An 18432-nucleotide genomic window follows, 5' to 3' on the forward strand; every position below is an offset into this window, starting at 1 on the left:
AACATACTTTGCCTCATTATTCACGGTTTGTATTCGGCTAGTAATAAATTATAAATAGCTCACTGTTTAGAATATCACTTTGCAATTAAAAATCTAAGCTAGCAGATTTCTATGGTGATGTGATTTTTCAATGTATTAATGCTTTTTCCATTTCATGTATGCACAAGAGACACAAAATATCTTTTAAACGTAATCCGTACAATTTTTCCAGTTAGTCCTGGCCAAACACCATTGCATATTATGCACTACTATTTACAGAAATGCACGCTAAAAATTGTAGAATCTGTTTTTCTTCACCGTTACTCAACTCGCTTCGCACGAATAAAATAATCTACAAAATAATTTCTATTTGTCGTTTGTTATCCCGCTTAGCAAAAGCGTCGTTTCAAAGAGAAATTTGGGCAATAGAAAATAAATGATGCTATTTGTTATTTTGACAGTCGCGTGATCGTAGGTTCAAAGAAATTAATGCATACATACAAAAAAATCATCACTTTCATTTTTTTCTCTCTTCTTTACGGATATAAAATTCGCATGTGTATTTCTGATGTTTACGGAAATATATAGCGCAATCAATTATCATTTTGTAGCGTCATAATTGACAAACGACAAAATACAAATGTTCTCGCAAAAAACTTATGCAGTTTACAAAGCCTTACCATAATTTAAGACTTAAGTGAGAAATATTTTTTTTAATACTCTTTCGGAGATATTGATCGTTGAATAATTAAAAACTCATTTCCCCGTTCTCTAGTAACGTTATCATAGTTATATTCAATCATTCTTAACAGGAGCAGAAACTGAGGAGGCTAACCGTTTTTTCATTTATTCATTCTACACGAAAGCAGAATACTATCTCAGTAACTCCATAGTTAAATATACATCGAATATAACTATCGCCTTATGCTAATATTTACAATATCTCACATCGTTTCAGAATAGGATACAAAACTATGGTACTTTAAAAGAATCAACGCAAAAATAGAATTCTTATCTACTTTTCAATCACGAAAGTATAAATTCTATAAAAGAGAAGTAAGTTAGTATATTTTCTTTTATGTGTGTGTTTTCTCTCCTTTCGACATTGTTTGATCATATATGTTCGTCAAGTATCATATTTTGTCGTTTTGTTTCTAATTTTACAATAAATACATGCGCCCAACGAGACAATACAGGATCATGTACACCGTATATACTGTCACGGAAAGACGCCAAGTTTATACTACATAGTTGTTTTTTTTTGTCCATTTTATGATGCAAGATCTCGGTGGTTTTTTTCAGTTGTTAGAAAATTTATATAATGTCGACTAATTTGTACAATTTTACAGACATTACTGTATTAAGTTAAACGCTGATGGCTTAAATACCTATTGCAGTGCAACAAGATATCGATCAGTACTAAATAAATCATCGAACTACAAAATCAATCGTAAAAGTCAGAAGACGTATGTTTGGGAAACGTATTACTATGTAGTCTGAATTAATGATTAACTGTATACAGGCTAAACATCTATCGAACATACATGATTGATATTGAAAAAAAATGCAAAATATGTTACACGAGATTTCGGAAGGCGTACAAGTTCAAAAAAATCATGAATTCCAAATATGTACGAAGTAATATACATTTACAAAAAAAAAAAAAAAAAACAAACAAAAAAAGAAACACAAATTTGATTTGTATCGTTCGTTGTCGAACGAATCTTGCTATAATTGCACTGTAATAAAACGGCTTCGAGTACATAAATAGTATGTAATTACTCGCGCGTCACAAAACTGTTAGCGAATACAAACTTAAGGATTCGTTATCACTGTGTTTTTGCAAGATATATATAAAAAAGAAGTATTAATTGTACACTAAGAATATATGTACCGGCTCTGTCGCCGACATTATCTCATCTTATCCATATCTTGCACAACCTTTCTATCAAAAAATCTGGAAAGGATTCACGGTAGATTCCTAATTTTCTTTCTCTTTCTCTCTCGTTCTCTTTCTTTTTGCGTATTTTAAGTAAGCATTTTGGAATAGACGTTTTATACATAGGTACAAGTCACGAGTGGTACTAAATCACAGAATTAAAACTGTGTGAAGAATTCAGCGTATAGCCACATTTAAGCGAGCAATAATGTACAGTGCTCAGTCAGGTAGAACAACATAAGGCTCCGTCGATGATTACAACCGTTCGACAACGCATTCGAGTACCGTGACAAGGAAAGAGCACTAGGAGTTGGCGTTGGGCGGAGGAGGTCTTCTATCATAGTCTCGTCTGTAATCTTTGTTTGGTCGCCAATCGCTCGGATAACCGTCCCCAGGATATCCTCGACCTCTGAAGTGACTCGGAGGAATATCTGATGGAGGATAACCACCACCACCTCCACCACCATATCCTCCTGGTCCGTAACCATAGCTTGGCGGTCCCGACGGATATCTGTAATAATCGCTGAACACCAATTTCATGAAATTTAACTCCTTAAAAAGTTCGTTACAATCAACTTACCTCCTCTTATCGTTCATGTGCATACTCCTATCACGATCCCTGTCTCTATCACGATGATATCCGCTGGACATTCGTCCGTACGAGTCGAAGCGATCGCGTTTGTGATCCCCAAATCTGTAAAAAGGTTGTTATTATTATTATTACATTACTATTCTTAGCATGATATGTTTGCCAATATTTGAATGGGTGTCTAGTAAAAGGGCGTATGTTATATTTTGTAAAACAAGAATACGAAAAAACAATTCGTTGCTCCATGTAGCAATGAAAGCTAATGTAATATTCTGAATATAATATAAGACCTCTAGTGCCATTGTTGAGTACTAAGAGCTTTACAAAAATAATTTGTATATCAGGTTCGAATTCCACAATCTTTGATTCTGGTCAAAAGATTTTCCAGTCAAAAATTTGGAAAAAATTCACGGTCGCGCGTTCAATTAAGTAGAATGTTCGTGAATTGTTTCGTAATTTTTTGTTGAGCGGAACAAACGTATTTGTAACATACGCCTTTCTTCCAGACATTCGGTCATTTCATGTCCTCTACCTTCCGTCCCTCATGTCTCTTCCATCACGCGGCAGCCAATGATCATCATCTCTGCTGCCACTATAGTGGCCGCTTATACTGTAACCACCGCTGTCTCTCCTGATCCTCTCATCTTTTCCTCCGCTCATTCTATCCATACTCCTGTCGCCGTGCGCTCTGTCTCTATCTCTGTCGCGTTCCCTGTCTCTTTTAACATCTTTGTTGTGTTTTGACTCTTTCTCTTTGTGTCGCGGTGTATCCGTACTGTTAGTGGTACTTGACGTAGAATTTGGAGTCGATGTAATAGGAGTGATAGTGATAGCACCGATAGTAACCGTAGATGTATTGCTGATACTGCTTACAGCAGATAAGGCTGAGAAGTGTTTCTTACTTGGCGTGCTACTATTAGAGGTTTCCTCCATATCTTCAACTCTACGCTTTTGTAACCTACTTTCTTTGTTAGTATCTATTTGTAGCTTGTCGATATGTTTGTCGTACGTCTTATCGGTGTGCTTCTGGAAAACATGAGTATTTGTAATCGTTTCTTCAATGATAGTCAGACCGCGGATCTTTATGCTAAATAAAAATCTTTTTCATCAATCGCAACAAGTAGAAGTCAGATAGTAATTTCTTTCTTTCTTTAATAATTTTCGACAGTTGAAAATGGTATACAGATATTCCTAAATTCTTCTAATTTGTCTACTTTGAATTGTACCTACTCATTTTTTTCATAAATGCATAAAATCCGGAATCTACTAACGATAGTACTCAAATTGAAAAGATAGATTAACTCATGATACCTTGGCGTTGCTAGGCTCTTCCTTCTTCTCTGGACTGGACGTGGCGCTTGTGTTGCTATCGCCGCCCTTCTTTGTTGCGTGTTTGTATAATTTGTAAAGCTTTTTCGCGTCGAACTCTGTGAACTTCGACACGAAGTACCATAAATTGCTCCTCCACCCTTTGATTTGCTCTGGATCTCTATATTCTTCTAAACAGGTGTTAATTTGATTTCCAATTTGAACAAGACACTGTCTCGTGTGAGCAACCTGCTCAGCCTCGCTCAAAGATTGATCAGGCCTATCCAAAGCCTTGAGCGCTTTCTTCACTGGCCTCATCTTTTCTTTGCACTGTAGAAAAGATTAGCAGAACGTTTATGATGCTTCATATTTAATCTACACAAAACACATGCTAATAAAATCAATAACGACCTCATTAAATATAGATGGTTGGAGGTCTCCGAGAACATCGAGAGCTCTTGGCTCATTGTTAGCGGTAAAATGCATCGGTCCGGTAGCTTGTTTAGTTTTCTTAGCCTTTTTGTTCTCTTTTTTCTCCTTTTTAGTCTTTTTATCCTTCTTCTTCTCATCCGGGACATCTTCGACTTCTTCCTTAATTTCTTTCTTTACAACTTCTTCCTCTTTCTTCACAGGCGGCTTAAGTTGCATAAATATTTAAATTTCAACCAGTGTTCATGAATTATATAACAGGTAAATATTAAACTTACCTTCTCTGCTTTCGACTTTGCCTTACTACTCTCGTCACCTGAACTATCATTTTCTTCTACAATTTCCTTCGTAATTGCAGATTTTATTTCCTTTGGCTTTCTTGGTTTTCTCGTTTTGGTCTAGAATGATTTCAAAATATATGTATATACCGAATTTATATACCGTAGTATATACCGTAAAATTCTGTTTAATGTATTGCAAGATTCGAGAAAATTGTGACGTAGGAGAAAGGGAAATTAAGGATAGGGTAATTACCTTGTACTGGTATTCTAATTGAGGTATAAGGATATAACCCTGCCAGGACAATAAAAAGGTATGAGTGTGCACAGATCGTTAAAAAATAAGATATTTCCTTACCACTCCTAGTTTGGTATCAATTTGTTTCTTGAGCACCTTCAAAAGGTATTCAGCTCGCGCGTTAATTTTCTTTAAATGCAGCTTGCTATTTGGTAGAATCTTATCACCAAGTTTCAAGCTACTGTCCATCTTTATCGCTTCCCATGAGCCCATGCCATGTTGATAAATACCTCTCAGGAGTCTAGAATCATCTTCAGAGTTCCATTCGGAATCGAAGTTTGCAGGCTTTAATCTGGAATCATAAAAGAATTATTTACAAAACGTTTCTTTAACGGTTCGAGTACCACGTCTCTCAGAACTGGGAGACAGAAATATTTGTCTCAATATTAATATTAACCTTCTAAAAAAATAAATTACTTTGATTTTATACAATTTTTGAGGCTGTTACTCGGGCATTCAGAGTGTTAATTAAAAAGAAAATTTAGAAGATACACTTACTTAGTGTCTATGTGCCAATTAGACCGTTGCTCAGAATCTGTTGGCAAAGCCTGGTCCAAAGGCTCAAGTTCCTTCACCGCAGCCGAGAAGGATTTCGCATTAACCATAACTCCACCAATCTTAAACGTAGGTCCTCGGCCTCTCTTGCGACCAGGTCCTTTACCCTCTTCCTCCCCTTTATTTTCTTTGGCAGTGCTTTCAAATTCAGACAGGCAAGCCTCGCATCTGCTTCTCAATTGATCCCCTAAGAAACGCAATTCCGACATCGGCTTCTCTTGCAATTCTGCATCCGCAGCTATGTCGTCTAGACGTTTCAATGGCGCAGGGAACTTCTTGTAACTCTTCACAAATCTTCGTATCTGCACAACAAAGTAATTGTTCTTGTTCTGGTGCACACGAACGAGGAATTACAGTGGAATTAAAAATATACATACTTCCGCGTCAGTGAAGCTCTTTATATTCTCCCGGGGTGTAACCCTTGGTCTACCTCTTTTTTTAGGACGGTCATCGTCACTGCCTTCGGCTTCGCTTCCGGAATCCTCGCCGTCCTCACTGTCGTCAGCCTTCTTCCTTTTCCTTGCCCTTCCTAGAAAGTGAACATGATTTCAATTACGTCTGATCAGAAACTGAGACATAAAATTATCTAACGACCTAACAACACTGCTTAACTTTGACGAACATCTATGTAATCTTCTTCAATTTCTAAAGATGATAAATCTGTATCAAAAAATATGATTTTACTTCTGTAAGAAATTCACATACAGGTACCTATCATCGATTAGTTTAAAATTGTACCACGTTGCTAATGACCTCTGCTGTTGAAGCAACGTTAAAAATATATACATATAAAAATAAAACATACCTTCACTTTGATTAATTTGCTGTAAAGTCTTCCGACTCCTCGGTGGCAAGTACAGATCCTCCATCTCTTTGGACTTCTCTTCTTCTTCGACTTTCTTTCTGAAATTTTCTGGGATAATTTCCGCCTGAAGAAAAGCAAGCAATACATAGTGATCTTGTATCGAAACGTACCATTTTTACGATATGATGTAAATTAATCTTACCCAATCTTTACTCTCGTCATCATTGTCATTAGGTTGACTAACAGGTTCAGACTCTTCCTCAAATGCAGCGAAACTAGCTACTTTAAACGCAGACAACAGTTCATCCCCTACCGTTGCGGGCCCTTCGTCTCTCGTCTCAGCTCTTCGTAGGATCTCGTCAATATCGCACTAATTACACAAAAATGGCAATTAATTTATTTTTGTACTTTTGCACGAATCTTGCAATTGTTCAAATTATTTAGAAATATTACAGTTGGCTCTTCGTCCCCGTCTTCCTCGTCTTTGAACAGATCTTCGGCACCAAATTTCAAAATAGCGTTTAGATCTTCTTTGTTAAATGGATTGTTATTGGTCCCTGCGTTCTTTTTGTCTAATACTGTACGACCAGTCGTGTCCATCCTTTGAATCACGAGGTGATCGAGGACCATCTTCTGCTTTGCTCTCTCTACTATTTCCTCTTCTACCGAATTTTTCGTTACTAATCGATAAATATTTACCTACACAATTTTGTAATAATTTAGTAATGCTGTCGATCAAATATTAGACCAGTGCAAAAGTTCGTGTCCGACTCCTTGTTGTATTTCATATTATGTTCTTCGTTGATCGATTTTCGTATTAAAATACAAGGAATTTGGCACGAACTTTTGCATCGACCTAATATATTCCGTACAATAACCAAAATATTTAGATACCTGATTCTTTTGACCAATACGATGTGCTCTAGCCTGCGCTTGCAAATCATTCTGCGGATTCCAATCAGAATCGAATATGATAACGGTATCAGCGGTAGCCAGATTGATACCTAGACCACCAGCTCTGGTAGACAATAAAAAACAAAAATCTTGCGATCCTTCCGCGTTGAAATGATCCAATGCCTGTTTCCGCAATTCCCCTTTTATACTTCCGTCTAATCTTTGGAATGGAAAATGTCTTTTCTGCAAATACTCTCCAAGAATATCCAACATCCGGACCATCTGGCTGAATATCAACACTCTGTGGCCTGTCTCCCTCAATCTAACCAGCAATTTATCGAGAAGAACTAATTTGCCAGAGCCGCGAATTATCTGCTGCAAATAATCCTCATTACTCTCCTTTCTCTCATACTCGGTGGGTTTCGTGAGGAACGCGTGATTGCAGCACTTCTTCAACTCGATAACGATATTCAAGAACGTCATGGTAGACCCTTTGACGCCTTTCCGCAGTGCGTTGTAATTCTTTGTCAATATCCATTTGTAGTACTGCTTTTGTAAAGACGTCATCTCCACGCGCAGGATTTGCTCAACTTTCGCGGGCAACGATTTTTCTACATCTTTTTTGACACGACGTAATATAAACGGTTCTAACTGTTTGTGCAGCTTGGAGTATCCTTTTTGAGCGGCGTTGTCGTGCTCTTTTTCAAACTCTTCCCAAGAATTGAATCTACAAGGGAAAATTGGTCAATGTAGAGTGTTTGATACGTTCACGATGATTAAACTGCGGATCTTTATGCAAAATCAAAATTTTCCGCGTTGGTTGTGAGATTCACAGGCTAAATTACTACATATTTCTTCTGTTAACAATTTTAATCCTTTGCACTCTCGAGTGGCGACTCCACGACGTCACTAAATATGGCTTTGTTATTATTTAAAACAATTTTTACACTACTATGTTTGTATTTAAGATATTGCTAAAAATTCAAGTGTTACAAAGTCGAGTGATAGTGATAAAAGGAAGTACATATGTATATTCATGTATACGTATAAAGGGAAGTAAATCATATACAGTGGAAATATTCTAGGTCAGAAGAAATGTCTTGGTTTTGGAGTTAAAACAGCTTCGAGTGCGTTGGATTAATAAGTCGAAAATAATGTAACAGCATTCTTGAAATCTTATAATGTCTGCACAGTTTTATATTGCACGCAGTCATTTTTGCCATAAATGCATAAAATCCGCAGTCTAGTGATACTTCAATAGAAATAAACTAACTTAGTGGGCATTATGAAGTGCAGCAAAGCCCACAATTCTTTCAAGCTGTTCTGCAACGGAGTGCCAGTGATTAAAAGTCGATGATTTGTGTGAAATTCGGCAAGTGCTTTGTACAAGAGGGAATCGTCATTCTTTAATCGATGTGCTTCGTCCACCAAGAGCACGGCCCAATTTAAGGCACCCAAAAATGCTTTGTCCTTAAGTACTATTTCGTACGTGGTAAGTATGGCATTGAATTTTAATCTCTTTGAACTATAACACCATTCGTATTCTCTAATCTGAAATTATATTTTAAAAAATGCTCATAAGAGATGCAGACATTCAATGGAAGAGAGAAGTTGATGGAAAACAACACTTACAACATTACGGGAAGTAACGTCACCCAAATACGTGACGAAATTCAGGTCCGGTGCCCACTGCGACATTTCTCTTTGCCAGGAAGTCATCGTAGAAAGAGGAACTACTAATAAAAATGGCCCGTGAAGTTGTTGTGTATGGAACAAGTAATAAAGGAAGCATATTGTTTGGATCGTTTTGCCAAGACCCATTTCATCTGCTAAAATAACACTGTAAAAAAACGAAATTTATATTAACTTACAATATATGATGCATACAAACTTTGGCTGGGATTTAATCCTCCAACGGCGGAGCTTGGGTCTAGTTTCACGGCGAGTATTAAAATTGTCATTTAATTACTCGGTTTTTAGCGATTAAATTAAATGAACAGAAGTTATGCTAGGATCAACAGTGTGTTAAGAGTGGCATACCTATTTTCTTTACACCAAGAATGGATCATCCAATTCAGTCCATCCATCTGATAGTCTCTAAGTATTAATTCTCGTCCTATACCCATATATTCTGGCTGACCCTTCAATTGATGAAATTTGGGCCTCGATTTTAAAACTTTGCAATGTTTGCTCGGTGTCCTCTTCGAGTCTTCTCTATCGCGAAATTCTTTAATTTTTTCCGGCCACTTCTTGATAATCAGTGCTCCATCCTCCCATGTCGCCTCAGCGTATGGCAAGCTCTCCCATTTACAATAGTAATCTGGGTGTTCTGAGTCTGGTTTGTTATATTCAGCAATAATCCTCTCAACGTTATTATAACTTTTCAGGAGGTCTTGCTGTAGTTCTAATTGACACTCAAAATAATCTATATCTTCGGGTCCAGCGTAGTCTCTCCAATTTTTGATTTCCCGTTCACGCTTAATAAAATTATCTAATTTTTTTAATCCCTTGACTTTTTGTGCTTTTAACGACTCCTCGGACTCCCATGTGTTGTGTATGTGAGACCAGCCCTTCCATTTGATCAGATACTGCTTTTCCGTTTCTTCGTTCGACAAGTCTTCCGGATTCGGGTCTCCATTCTCTTCGACAGCGTATATTGTTGTAACATTCCCTGTAACTGAAAAAAAGATACAAAATAACGTGAAGAAAATATGTTTATAGATTGTATTAAGTTGTTGCATATGAAATGTCGGATTTTAGAATACAAATGTTACAAACCGTTTCGATAAAAAAATTTATTCATTATTAGACCGTGGATCTTCATACAAAATAAAAATTGTTTGCACTAATTGCAAGACGTAGGAATCAAATAGTTCATGATGTTTACTTTTATCCATAAGTTTATTGAAGGGCAGGTTATATTTGTTTAACATGATTGTTAAAAATCGGACATTTCATATGCAACAACCTAATATCTATACAATTTTGTGAACAACCAACCTCCTTTTTTACCAAGCCTCTGCGCCAAAATTCGCTCAATGGTTTCTGCATTATCAGGCTCTGCGGTTACAGTATTATCTTCCTCGACTTCCACCAAGTCTTCGCTATCAGTTCTCTCTTCGCTCTCCTCTTTGTAACTGACTGCAGTACCAGTTCTTCTTGTAACTTGTCTGAAATGTATCGATTAGTATCTATTTTTTTATTTTCACAGTTTTTTTATACAGACTATATAGAGACAGATTTAAGTACCTTCTGTTATCGTCACTGTCAAAGGAAGAATTTTCAGATGACTCTGAAATTCTCTTCTTCCGCACTCTGGATTTTTCTTTTGCCTTTTGAGCGGCACGTCTATTCAACGATTTACTAGGTGGTGGTCTCCTACTCTCAAGATCGTCAGATTCAGAATCTGAACTTTCTGAATTCCACGAATTGTGAGAACTGTAAGAAGAATTAAAAAGGATTTTTAAAAATTGGAGAAAGCTTTCAATTGGTTTCATTTAAGATAATATTGTAGGTGGGATACTAAAAACAGTTTCGTCCTTTAGCTCATTCCAAATACAAATTATTATGTAACTTACAGAAGTCGCATGCATAACAAACACTTTTGTAAAATATTATTAATCCATAAAAAAAAATCACAGAAATAAATTACAAAAATTTTAGTAAAACAACAGAAAATACGACTTCCTTTTTGTACAATAATAAAACTAAAACAATTGTAAAGTTTCTATTTTATATTTAGATATTCTGCATGCTTTCTCTTAGTCAAATTGGTAAATACATCTAATATGATTGATAATATAAATCAAAGTATGTAGTAAATAGTGGAATAAAACGTATTTGAAATATTAATTGATCAAATGTAATGGCAGTAAATACAATTTGATGTTGATTAAAGCTTCTCAAAATTCTAGGCCAACAAAATTTAATATGAAAAATAGAAAAGTTCATACTATAACTAAACTAAAATGTGGTATGAAAGCACATTAATAAACATTAATGCAGATCATATTAAACATAGAGTGCTATGTACACACCCACACGTACACACAAGCAAGAACATAGAAGCTTAGAAAAATTATTATTGCTACTGAAGGAAGAAGATACAAACTTACTAAACAAATGTTATAAATAATGTACAATCTAAAATGCAGAAATTGAGCATTGATAATGAATACACAATGATTTTATTTCTTTGTTACCTAAGAAAATTAAAATTATTGAAAATATCTTTATTATCACAATTTGAAATATATAACTTTTAATATTTTGGAGTATCATGAATATAACTTTATAAAGATTGTACAATTTAAACCTATCACATTATTCCTTGATGTAATTGATAATTGTTGGAAGATCATTATTGAAGATGCAAAGAGATTCAAAGACTCAATGTCTGTGTTTGTAAAAGATCTAATTCAAGTCTACAGAAATGTTTTATAGAATTATGGATAATTTTTTTTTAATTATTTGATTGAGTTTCTGGTAGGTACTTACCTTTTCTTCTTAAATTTCTTGCGACTATCGCTATCGCTTTCTCGTTGTGTTGCAAGCCTTTCAGGCTCTTTTCTAGAACGCCCAGATCTCCTGATGCCATATATATCAGGATTCTCATCCCATTCACGACTAGACTCATTTTTAAGCCTAACTTTTGTTTCTGTGCTGTGATTCGAACTTTTGCTCTGGAAGCTATCGCTTTGTGCAGGTGCATCCGACTTCTCTGATTTCTCGGAATCAGAGCCTGATCCAGACCCGGAACCACTCGAGGAGCTAGAGTCACTGCGTTAGCAGCCAGGTAATGGTTTACTTCACTAATCTTCTTAATACAGTGTAAAGTAGATTTTCAGATAATTTCAATAATGAAATATTAATAAATATCAAAGTTCTTTCAAGCATATGACTAATGACAAATCAGAAATAGATCATTAAAGATTTAAAGTTACTTGGATACTTCTAATGTTTACGTTCCCTTTTCTTTTTAATTTCAAGAATTTATTAAAATGTACGCAATGACTGATTATCATATAAAATATTTATGATCTGAGTCTATCTCCATTTATTGGCATATTGAATAGTAAAGTGCAATTACATGTTACGTAATCTGTCCTCTTAAAATACTAACTACTCGTATTCTGTTTAAAGTACCTTCCAAGTGGTATGTCAGAATATTATTGTATCGTGTTTCTGTATGACCTAAGCAGACATAACACTATCCATCATTTATCGACACAACTTTGTTTACTGGTAAAATGAGTAGAAGCAGAAAACTAGCTTACCTAGTGCTTAAATTGTTTTAGAATACAAGGAAACGGGTACTATTGCATGAATAACAGAAATCTGAAGATTATGCTTACAAAAATTTCGAGGGATACATTAAATTAGCATGATTGTCAAAGCCATGTTAATGCTATATAAAGCTATAGCAATACACAAAGTCAAGTGATACCAATCTTTGAAAAAAGCCCTTATACATCAGAAAGTCGGATACATTAATGACTAATGATTTAATATCAATTGCTATTATTGGCTCTGCTGTACCAGCAGAAATTACATAATGGCCTACGAACAAAAAGAAACATGAAAACAAGTTTGTGAAGGAATACAATTATTCTTTTAAATTATAAATATTAAAAATTCATATATTATAAAAGTTAAAAGTGAATACTCTGCATAAAAGTACACGTTCAGAAACTTCTGCATGTATCAGACTTTCTGAAGTCAAAGGGATACACTAGGATAAATTCAATACCCACCTTTCCGATCCCGAACCAGATCCTGTATTGCTCCCAGAGGAAGAGCTATCGCTCTTACTCTCATTTTCAGAATCAGATCCAGATTCCTTACCAGATTCAGATTCTAACGTTTTCTGTAATACAATCAGACCAGACTAACATCGCATAAATTCTAGAAGCAATTGTATCGCTGTGTTGTTTGGAATAGCTCTTTGTCCACTAAACTTTGTATACAAATACTTTCAAGCATCACTATTTGTATCATCCAGTATAAATAGAACCATGTTACATTATTAAATGCCCTATTCAGAACAAGAGTGTTCTACTAAATTTTGTTTGCATTATTAACATGTTACACAACTTACAAGTGTACTCTTAATATTAAAAGAGTAGCTTATACATGAAGTACTAGTGCCATCTACAAATACAGATCTTTCCACCATTTTATGTTTCTTGTCCACCATTTTGTAATCCTGAAACACTTAATTTCAAAGCTGTTCAATGCACAGCACATACAGTACTTTTTACTGGAAGTTTGAAATTCTATTAGGCAGTGGTACATACAGTATATTTGAATGCCAATGGTAGCATAAATCAGACACAAGCATAATTATTAGACTGCAGATTTTATGCACTTATGACAAGAATGGTCAAATAGAAAACTGTAACGTCATCAGAAGAGTTGAATGATGTTGTTATATTATTCTCGACTTATTTGAATTATTAAAAGTGGAAATGTTGTTTCATTTAACTTCTGTTTCACAAAATTGACTTGGACAAGCTTTATTTTACATAAAGATCCGCAATTTAATAATTATGAATAATGGAAGGGTAAGTGTACCATTGAATACGCTTTGAAATTTTTGTTTCATTGCTATCGAAACCTTCCATACGCTTTGCATGTTTACCCAATACTATAAAGCACTACAAATTCTGTAGAAGTTAATTGACTAGCCTAAAGCGCAACAAATTCTGTGGAGGATCTTATAGTTGATTAGCTTAAGACGCATAAAGTTCTTCTCTGTAAATAACTAAGGTATAGTGGGTATCTTAAAAGAAATGTATAATTCAGCATTTAAGTAAGTGATAACTTTATTGAACATTTCAGCAAGTACATTTTAAGGCAACACTTGGCTGAACTTAAATTACATTAATGTTTTAATAACTGTATGAGACATCGATTCCTGTTAAAATCTCACACACAATAATTTTGTGCCCAACACTATGGAGACATGTTTGACATCAAAACGATCCCTTGTGTATTCTCAAATATAAACATCCGTTATCAATAGATTTTGATGGATAAGTAATAATGCTTCAGGCTGCACGAAGCGCAACATGATTCTGTTTTATGAAGCACAATACTGTGTAAAACAAGATATGTTGCACATAGTAAATAGAACTGTGCGAAAGTAATATTACACATGCTTCACAAAACAGAAGACTTTTGCATATTTAAAACTGCATGAGCATTGCAACTATTTTGTGTTTCAATGCACCCAGTTTCTGTGCAGAATTACAGTTATGGCATAAATACTTTTAATATTTAGAAAACTATGTTATATACATCATTAATGATGTTCATATCAATGAATAATAACTTCTTTCGTCTGTAAGGATGGTGTACTTTCATGTACATTATGTTCACAGTAATCAAATTTTCTATAATTCAACAGATGACATAAGTTAAACAATATATCCACTAAGTATTATAATTTGAAAATCAAAACTTTTATGTACGTTATTTTTAGAACAATTTTTGGTATAATCAATTGGCTGCTTAACATTTTTGAAGTACCATTGTTTATTTCCATGTACTTTTGTTACCATCAGAGAATGATAAAAATACAGTAGCATTAGAAGAAACTGAAGATTACGTAACTTCCAAAGATATTTCTAAGAGAAACATCAATGAATTTTCCATGTTATTTTGTTGTCAAAACAAATACTGTAACAGAATCTTTGTTGCAAATGTTTCTGCTGATCGATATAAATCATTTTATGCTTTAATTTTTCAACCGGCATTCATAGATTTCGTTGAGAAATTCCATGAAAGTGATAAATATCTCATCTTTCTGTTAATCACAAACACAAAAAATGACTGGGATGGTGCACCAAATATGGAAATCCCAAGTTTTCTGAATTCTGTAGGAAGAAAATGAAGAATAAAACTTCATCCACAAGAGAAAAAAATTGTTCAAATGTTACAGAAATCTGTGGATTCTATAATGAGAAAAATGTTTGTATATGTCTAATAATTTCCAACTGAAGAACATTCAATTCCTCCATCTTTCACAGGAGATTCTGCTACACAATCTCAATCACAGTGGAGAGAATGTGCATCACAATCTTTGAGCTTAATTTGCAAAAATGGGTCCATTTCAAATTTTTTATTAACCATGGGCCTAAGGTGAAGGAGAATGCGAGGAATGATTTTTAACAAAAATTAGGGTGGAACAAAGATATTTTCTGTGATAAATGTCAGATTGAATGAATGTAAACAAACATATAGGTTATTAAGAGACTGGGAACTATGTAATGTTATGAAAAATTGTGATTTAGCAGAGGCAAGTCCCTGAGCTCATAAGGTCAATAGGGCCCCGCCCTACACGCAGATATCATTTAAATCAAATTGCAATGATTTTTTACGTTTTTACAAGGATTTTCCTGGTCGTACCACAGTGAAACGCATGTGACAATGTGATTTTTCCCTACTCCAAACAACACCGCGGTAGAATCGCATAAATTCTTCATTGACAGTAACAATTACGCTCAGGTTTACAATAAAAACTAACAATTGTTGGTAAAATATCCCGAGAAATGGCAAGAATTAAACAATTTTCGAACCCGACCACTCACCTGCATCGTCCCGTCTGCGCGTCGCACCGATATCTCGATATTACACGCACCACGCACAAGATCACGTTAATTTAACAATTAAACTACCGCGTGCACACGTATTCGCAATGTTAAGCGACTATTGATGTATAGAGTCGCGACATCGTGCAAAACTATCGAATTTTCACGTACTATATGGTCACAGGCCTGAGCTTGGCCGCCATTTTGTGAACTCGACTCGTTCTTTCGCCCTCCCCGACCGTCCTCCTGACTGTCGTCCCATCATGCAACGCGCGCGTGCGCATGCGCAGACGTACTTCCCTTTCCCCTCGCGCCACCTAAAACTCCTTTATTACGAACGTCTTATAAATGCGATAAAAACGAACATTTTACGACACCTGTTTTTGGAAAATATTATAAAACTACACGTTTCACTAGACTCGACATAATTATCGTTCCCGAACCCGCGGACGATGCATTTGAAAAATTACTGTTTCACGAATCACGTTCAAACGTAGACGCGAAACGGAAATCGTTGTAAGACAGCCATTTTGATTACTCATGAATATTTTACCCAGAATGCTTGGCGACGGTTTTTCGATTGTTCTGTATATACGCAATTACGGTGATCGAGCAGATCATATAACCGTGCTTAACAACCCGCGTTTTCTCGATATTAACAGTTGCTGACTATACCAAATTGAAATATGCGTCGATTTCTACAACCGAGATTAATCAATACGAGTTTTCTTTAACAGTAATCTCGCGAGACTTGTTCCGTTCGATTAAAATCGATAAAGTATCTTCAAACTCGGTTGGTTGAAATGCTTATGGATACCATAAATGCGCAATATATATTTGAGCTCAGAGACTTGATCTTGCTATATCAGAACTATTTAATTGCGTCATTTGTATGAAGCAAGCTGATAGTGTGTGATGGATGACTGTATGAACGTTAAATGATGTCAGCATGCAGAGTGGAAAAGCATTTTTCTGAAGCTATGATAAATGTCGAAAAGTTGACGTTTTCCATCAGATTGGGTACAGATTAAAGGTAAAATCAATCGAATCGAATAATTTGTGGTAGTGAGTCTATCGAATACAAAAAAAATGATTTCTAATAAAATAGATCGTTTTACCCTGTCCAATGAAAGCCAGCTTGTGTATTCGCAGGCGACGAAACTAACGTATTATGACGAGAATGAAAGACGAAAAATATTACCCAAACGCCCGTGGCACGTCGTACCGGAAAAGGAAGAAAGGATCGCAAGTTCGAGATACGATTATTTACAACTTCCGGTGAACAATCGATGTCTCGCAATATCGCATTTCCATGTCCCGTTCGATGTGACGCGGGTAATACGAATTCGAATTCTCTACTACAACGGTTTAGAATGCAATGTTTGATTTGTAACTTTTTTACTTTACTGTAAAGTAAACTCACAATATGAAGTCGTTCTTGTTATAATCTAGCATCATTACCAGACTGCGGATTTGAGGAAACAAAACTATGAAAACTCCATGAGTAAGTCTTTCTGAAAGGCCATTTGTTGTGAGTCTTTGAGCAGTTTCTTTCTAGCATCGAGCTATTGTCATGTCAATAGCAAGTCGGCCCGCAGCCAACATGCGGCACGTAGCAACAAGAGTATTTAGAAGGTTTTATGACGCATTAGTTTACTTTAGCCTCTCAGGTCACAGAAACCGTATCATAAAGTTCCATCGTTACCTGGCCGAAGGGTCAGGTAGTTACCATTAAAATTCGGTAACAAGCGGCCTGGTAAACCCTACCCTAAACACAGTCTAGTTCCCGTATGAAGCAACGGTATTTGTCCGAAATAAGGAAACCGCTATCCCCTCTTCTTCTTTTTTTGAATTGTTCGCTCGACACCGCTTATTAATTAGAGTTAAATAGAGTTAGTCGAGTTAGTGCAGTCAGAAGCGAGTAGACAGTCAATAGAGTCAAAGAAGTACTCAAATAGTTGAGTACAGAGAGAAACTAGTAGACATTCAGTTTAGACAGACGCAAATAGAGAGTCAGAAGTAGAAACAATCAGACAGTCAATCAGAATAGTAAGATGCAACCCTCAAGTTGCACTTTTCAAATAAATCAGTATTCAAGCCACATGTGTTGAGTCAATTCATTTGGTCCAATATCATTGGGTGGTCACCAATGTAATATCCAAAAGTCTTGAATAACTCAGCATTTGGTCATTAAGATTAGCTCATTAAAATTATTGGAAAAAGAAATAAATGTCTATATAGCTCTTATGTTTTACAATTAATGCAGACAATTTTTATTTTGCATAAATATCCACAGTCTAATTATTACACATTGTGTGGAAGGAAATAATGCTTTAAGTAATTCACATTTATTTAGAAGAATGCTAAAAATAAAATGCTGCAAACCCAATAATACGAAAAGAATTTCATATTTCATTTATCTATTCTTATCAAACATGTACATTGTTTACAAGACGAGAGAAATCGAATATACCTCCTTTATTTATATTAATTTGGATTTTTATACAGTTTTCAATATACATGTAAAGTAACAGCAAAAGAGATTAAGTGCTCGCCTAATGGGTACATAGGGGAATTTATATACACACACACACGTGTTTTACCTGAATTACGTACACCAGTGAACGAAGTAGATGTTCATCTCATTTTCACGTGTTGAGAAATGCTGCAAAGAAAAGCATTCCTATGTACGTACACGTAAAGTCTCATTAAAAAAAATATATGTGTTCATAATTTGTTTTTAAGCCAATTATGTAAAAACTGGAAG

General features: G+C 35.3%; 1 protein-coding gene across 4 annotated transcripts; it reads right to left on the reverse strand.

Moving 5' to 3' along the window:
* Nucleotides 1-1046: 1046 nt before the first annotated feature.
* Nucleotides 1047-16979, reverse strand: Chd1 (chromodomain-helicase-DNA-binding protein 1). 4 transcript variants are annotated; one of them, XM_076784909.1, is made up of 21 exons: nt 15666-16979; nt 12828-12940; nt 11572-11853; nt 10324-10512; nt 10075-10244; nt 9115-9751; nt 8707-8914; nt 8348-8625; nt 7075-7801; nt 6634-6879; nt 6383-6550; nt 6181-6304; nt 5753-5904; nt 5319-5677; nt 4881-5112; nt 4523-4642; nt 4227-4451; nt 3819-4145; nt 3040-3533; nt 2499-2612; nt 1047-2429 (listed from the first exon to the last, which is right to left on the reverse strand). In XM_076784909.1, the coding sequence occupies exons 1-21, from the start codon at nt 15669-15671 to the stop codon at nt 2222-2224; spliced, it is 5379 nt and encodes a 1792-aa protein (XP_076641024.1). In that variant the 5' UTR covers nt 15672-16979; the 3' UTR covers nt 1047-2221. The 4 variants fall into 4 exon arrangements, with proteins under 4 accessions (XP_076641024.1, XP_076641023.1, XP_076641022.1 ...); XM_076784908.1 differs by having other exon boundaries at nt 1047-2441; nt 3040-3530; nt 15666-16975; XM_076784907.1 differs by having other exon boundaries at nt 1047-2441; nt 15666-16973.
* Between the last annotated feature and the right edge of the window lie 1453 nt (nt 16980-18432).

Source organism: Halictus rubicundus, chromosome 3 (assembly GCF_050948215.1).
Source record: "Halictus rubicundus isolate RS-2024b chromosome 3, iyHalRubi1_principal, whole genome shotgun sequence".
Lineage (NCBI taxonomy): Eukaryota > Metazoa > Arthropoda > Insecta > Hymenoptera > Halictidae > Halictus > Halictus rubicundus.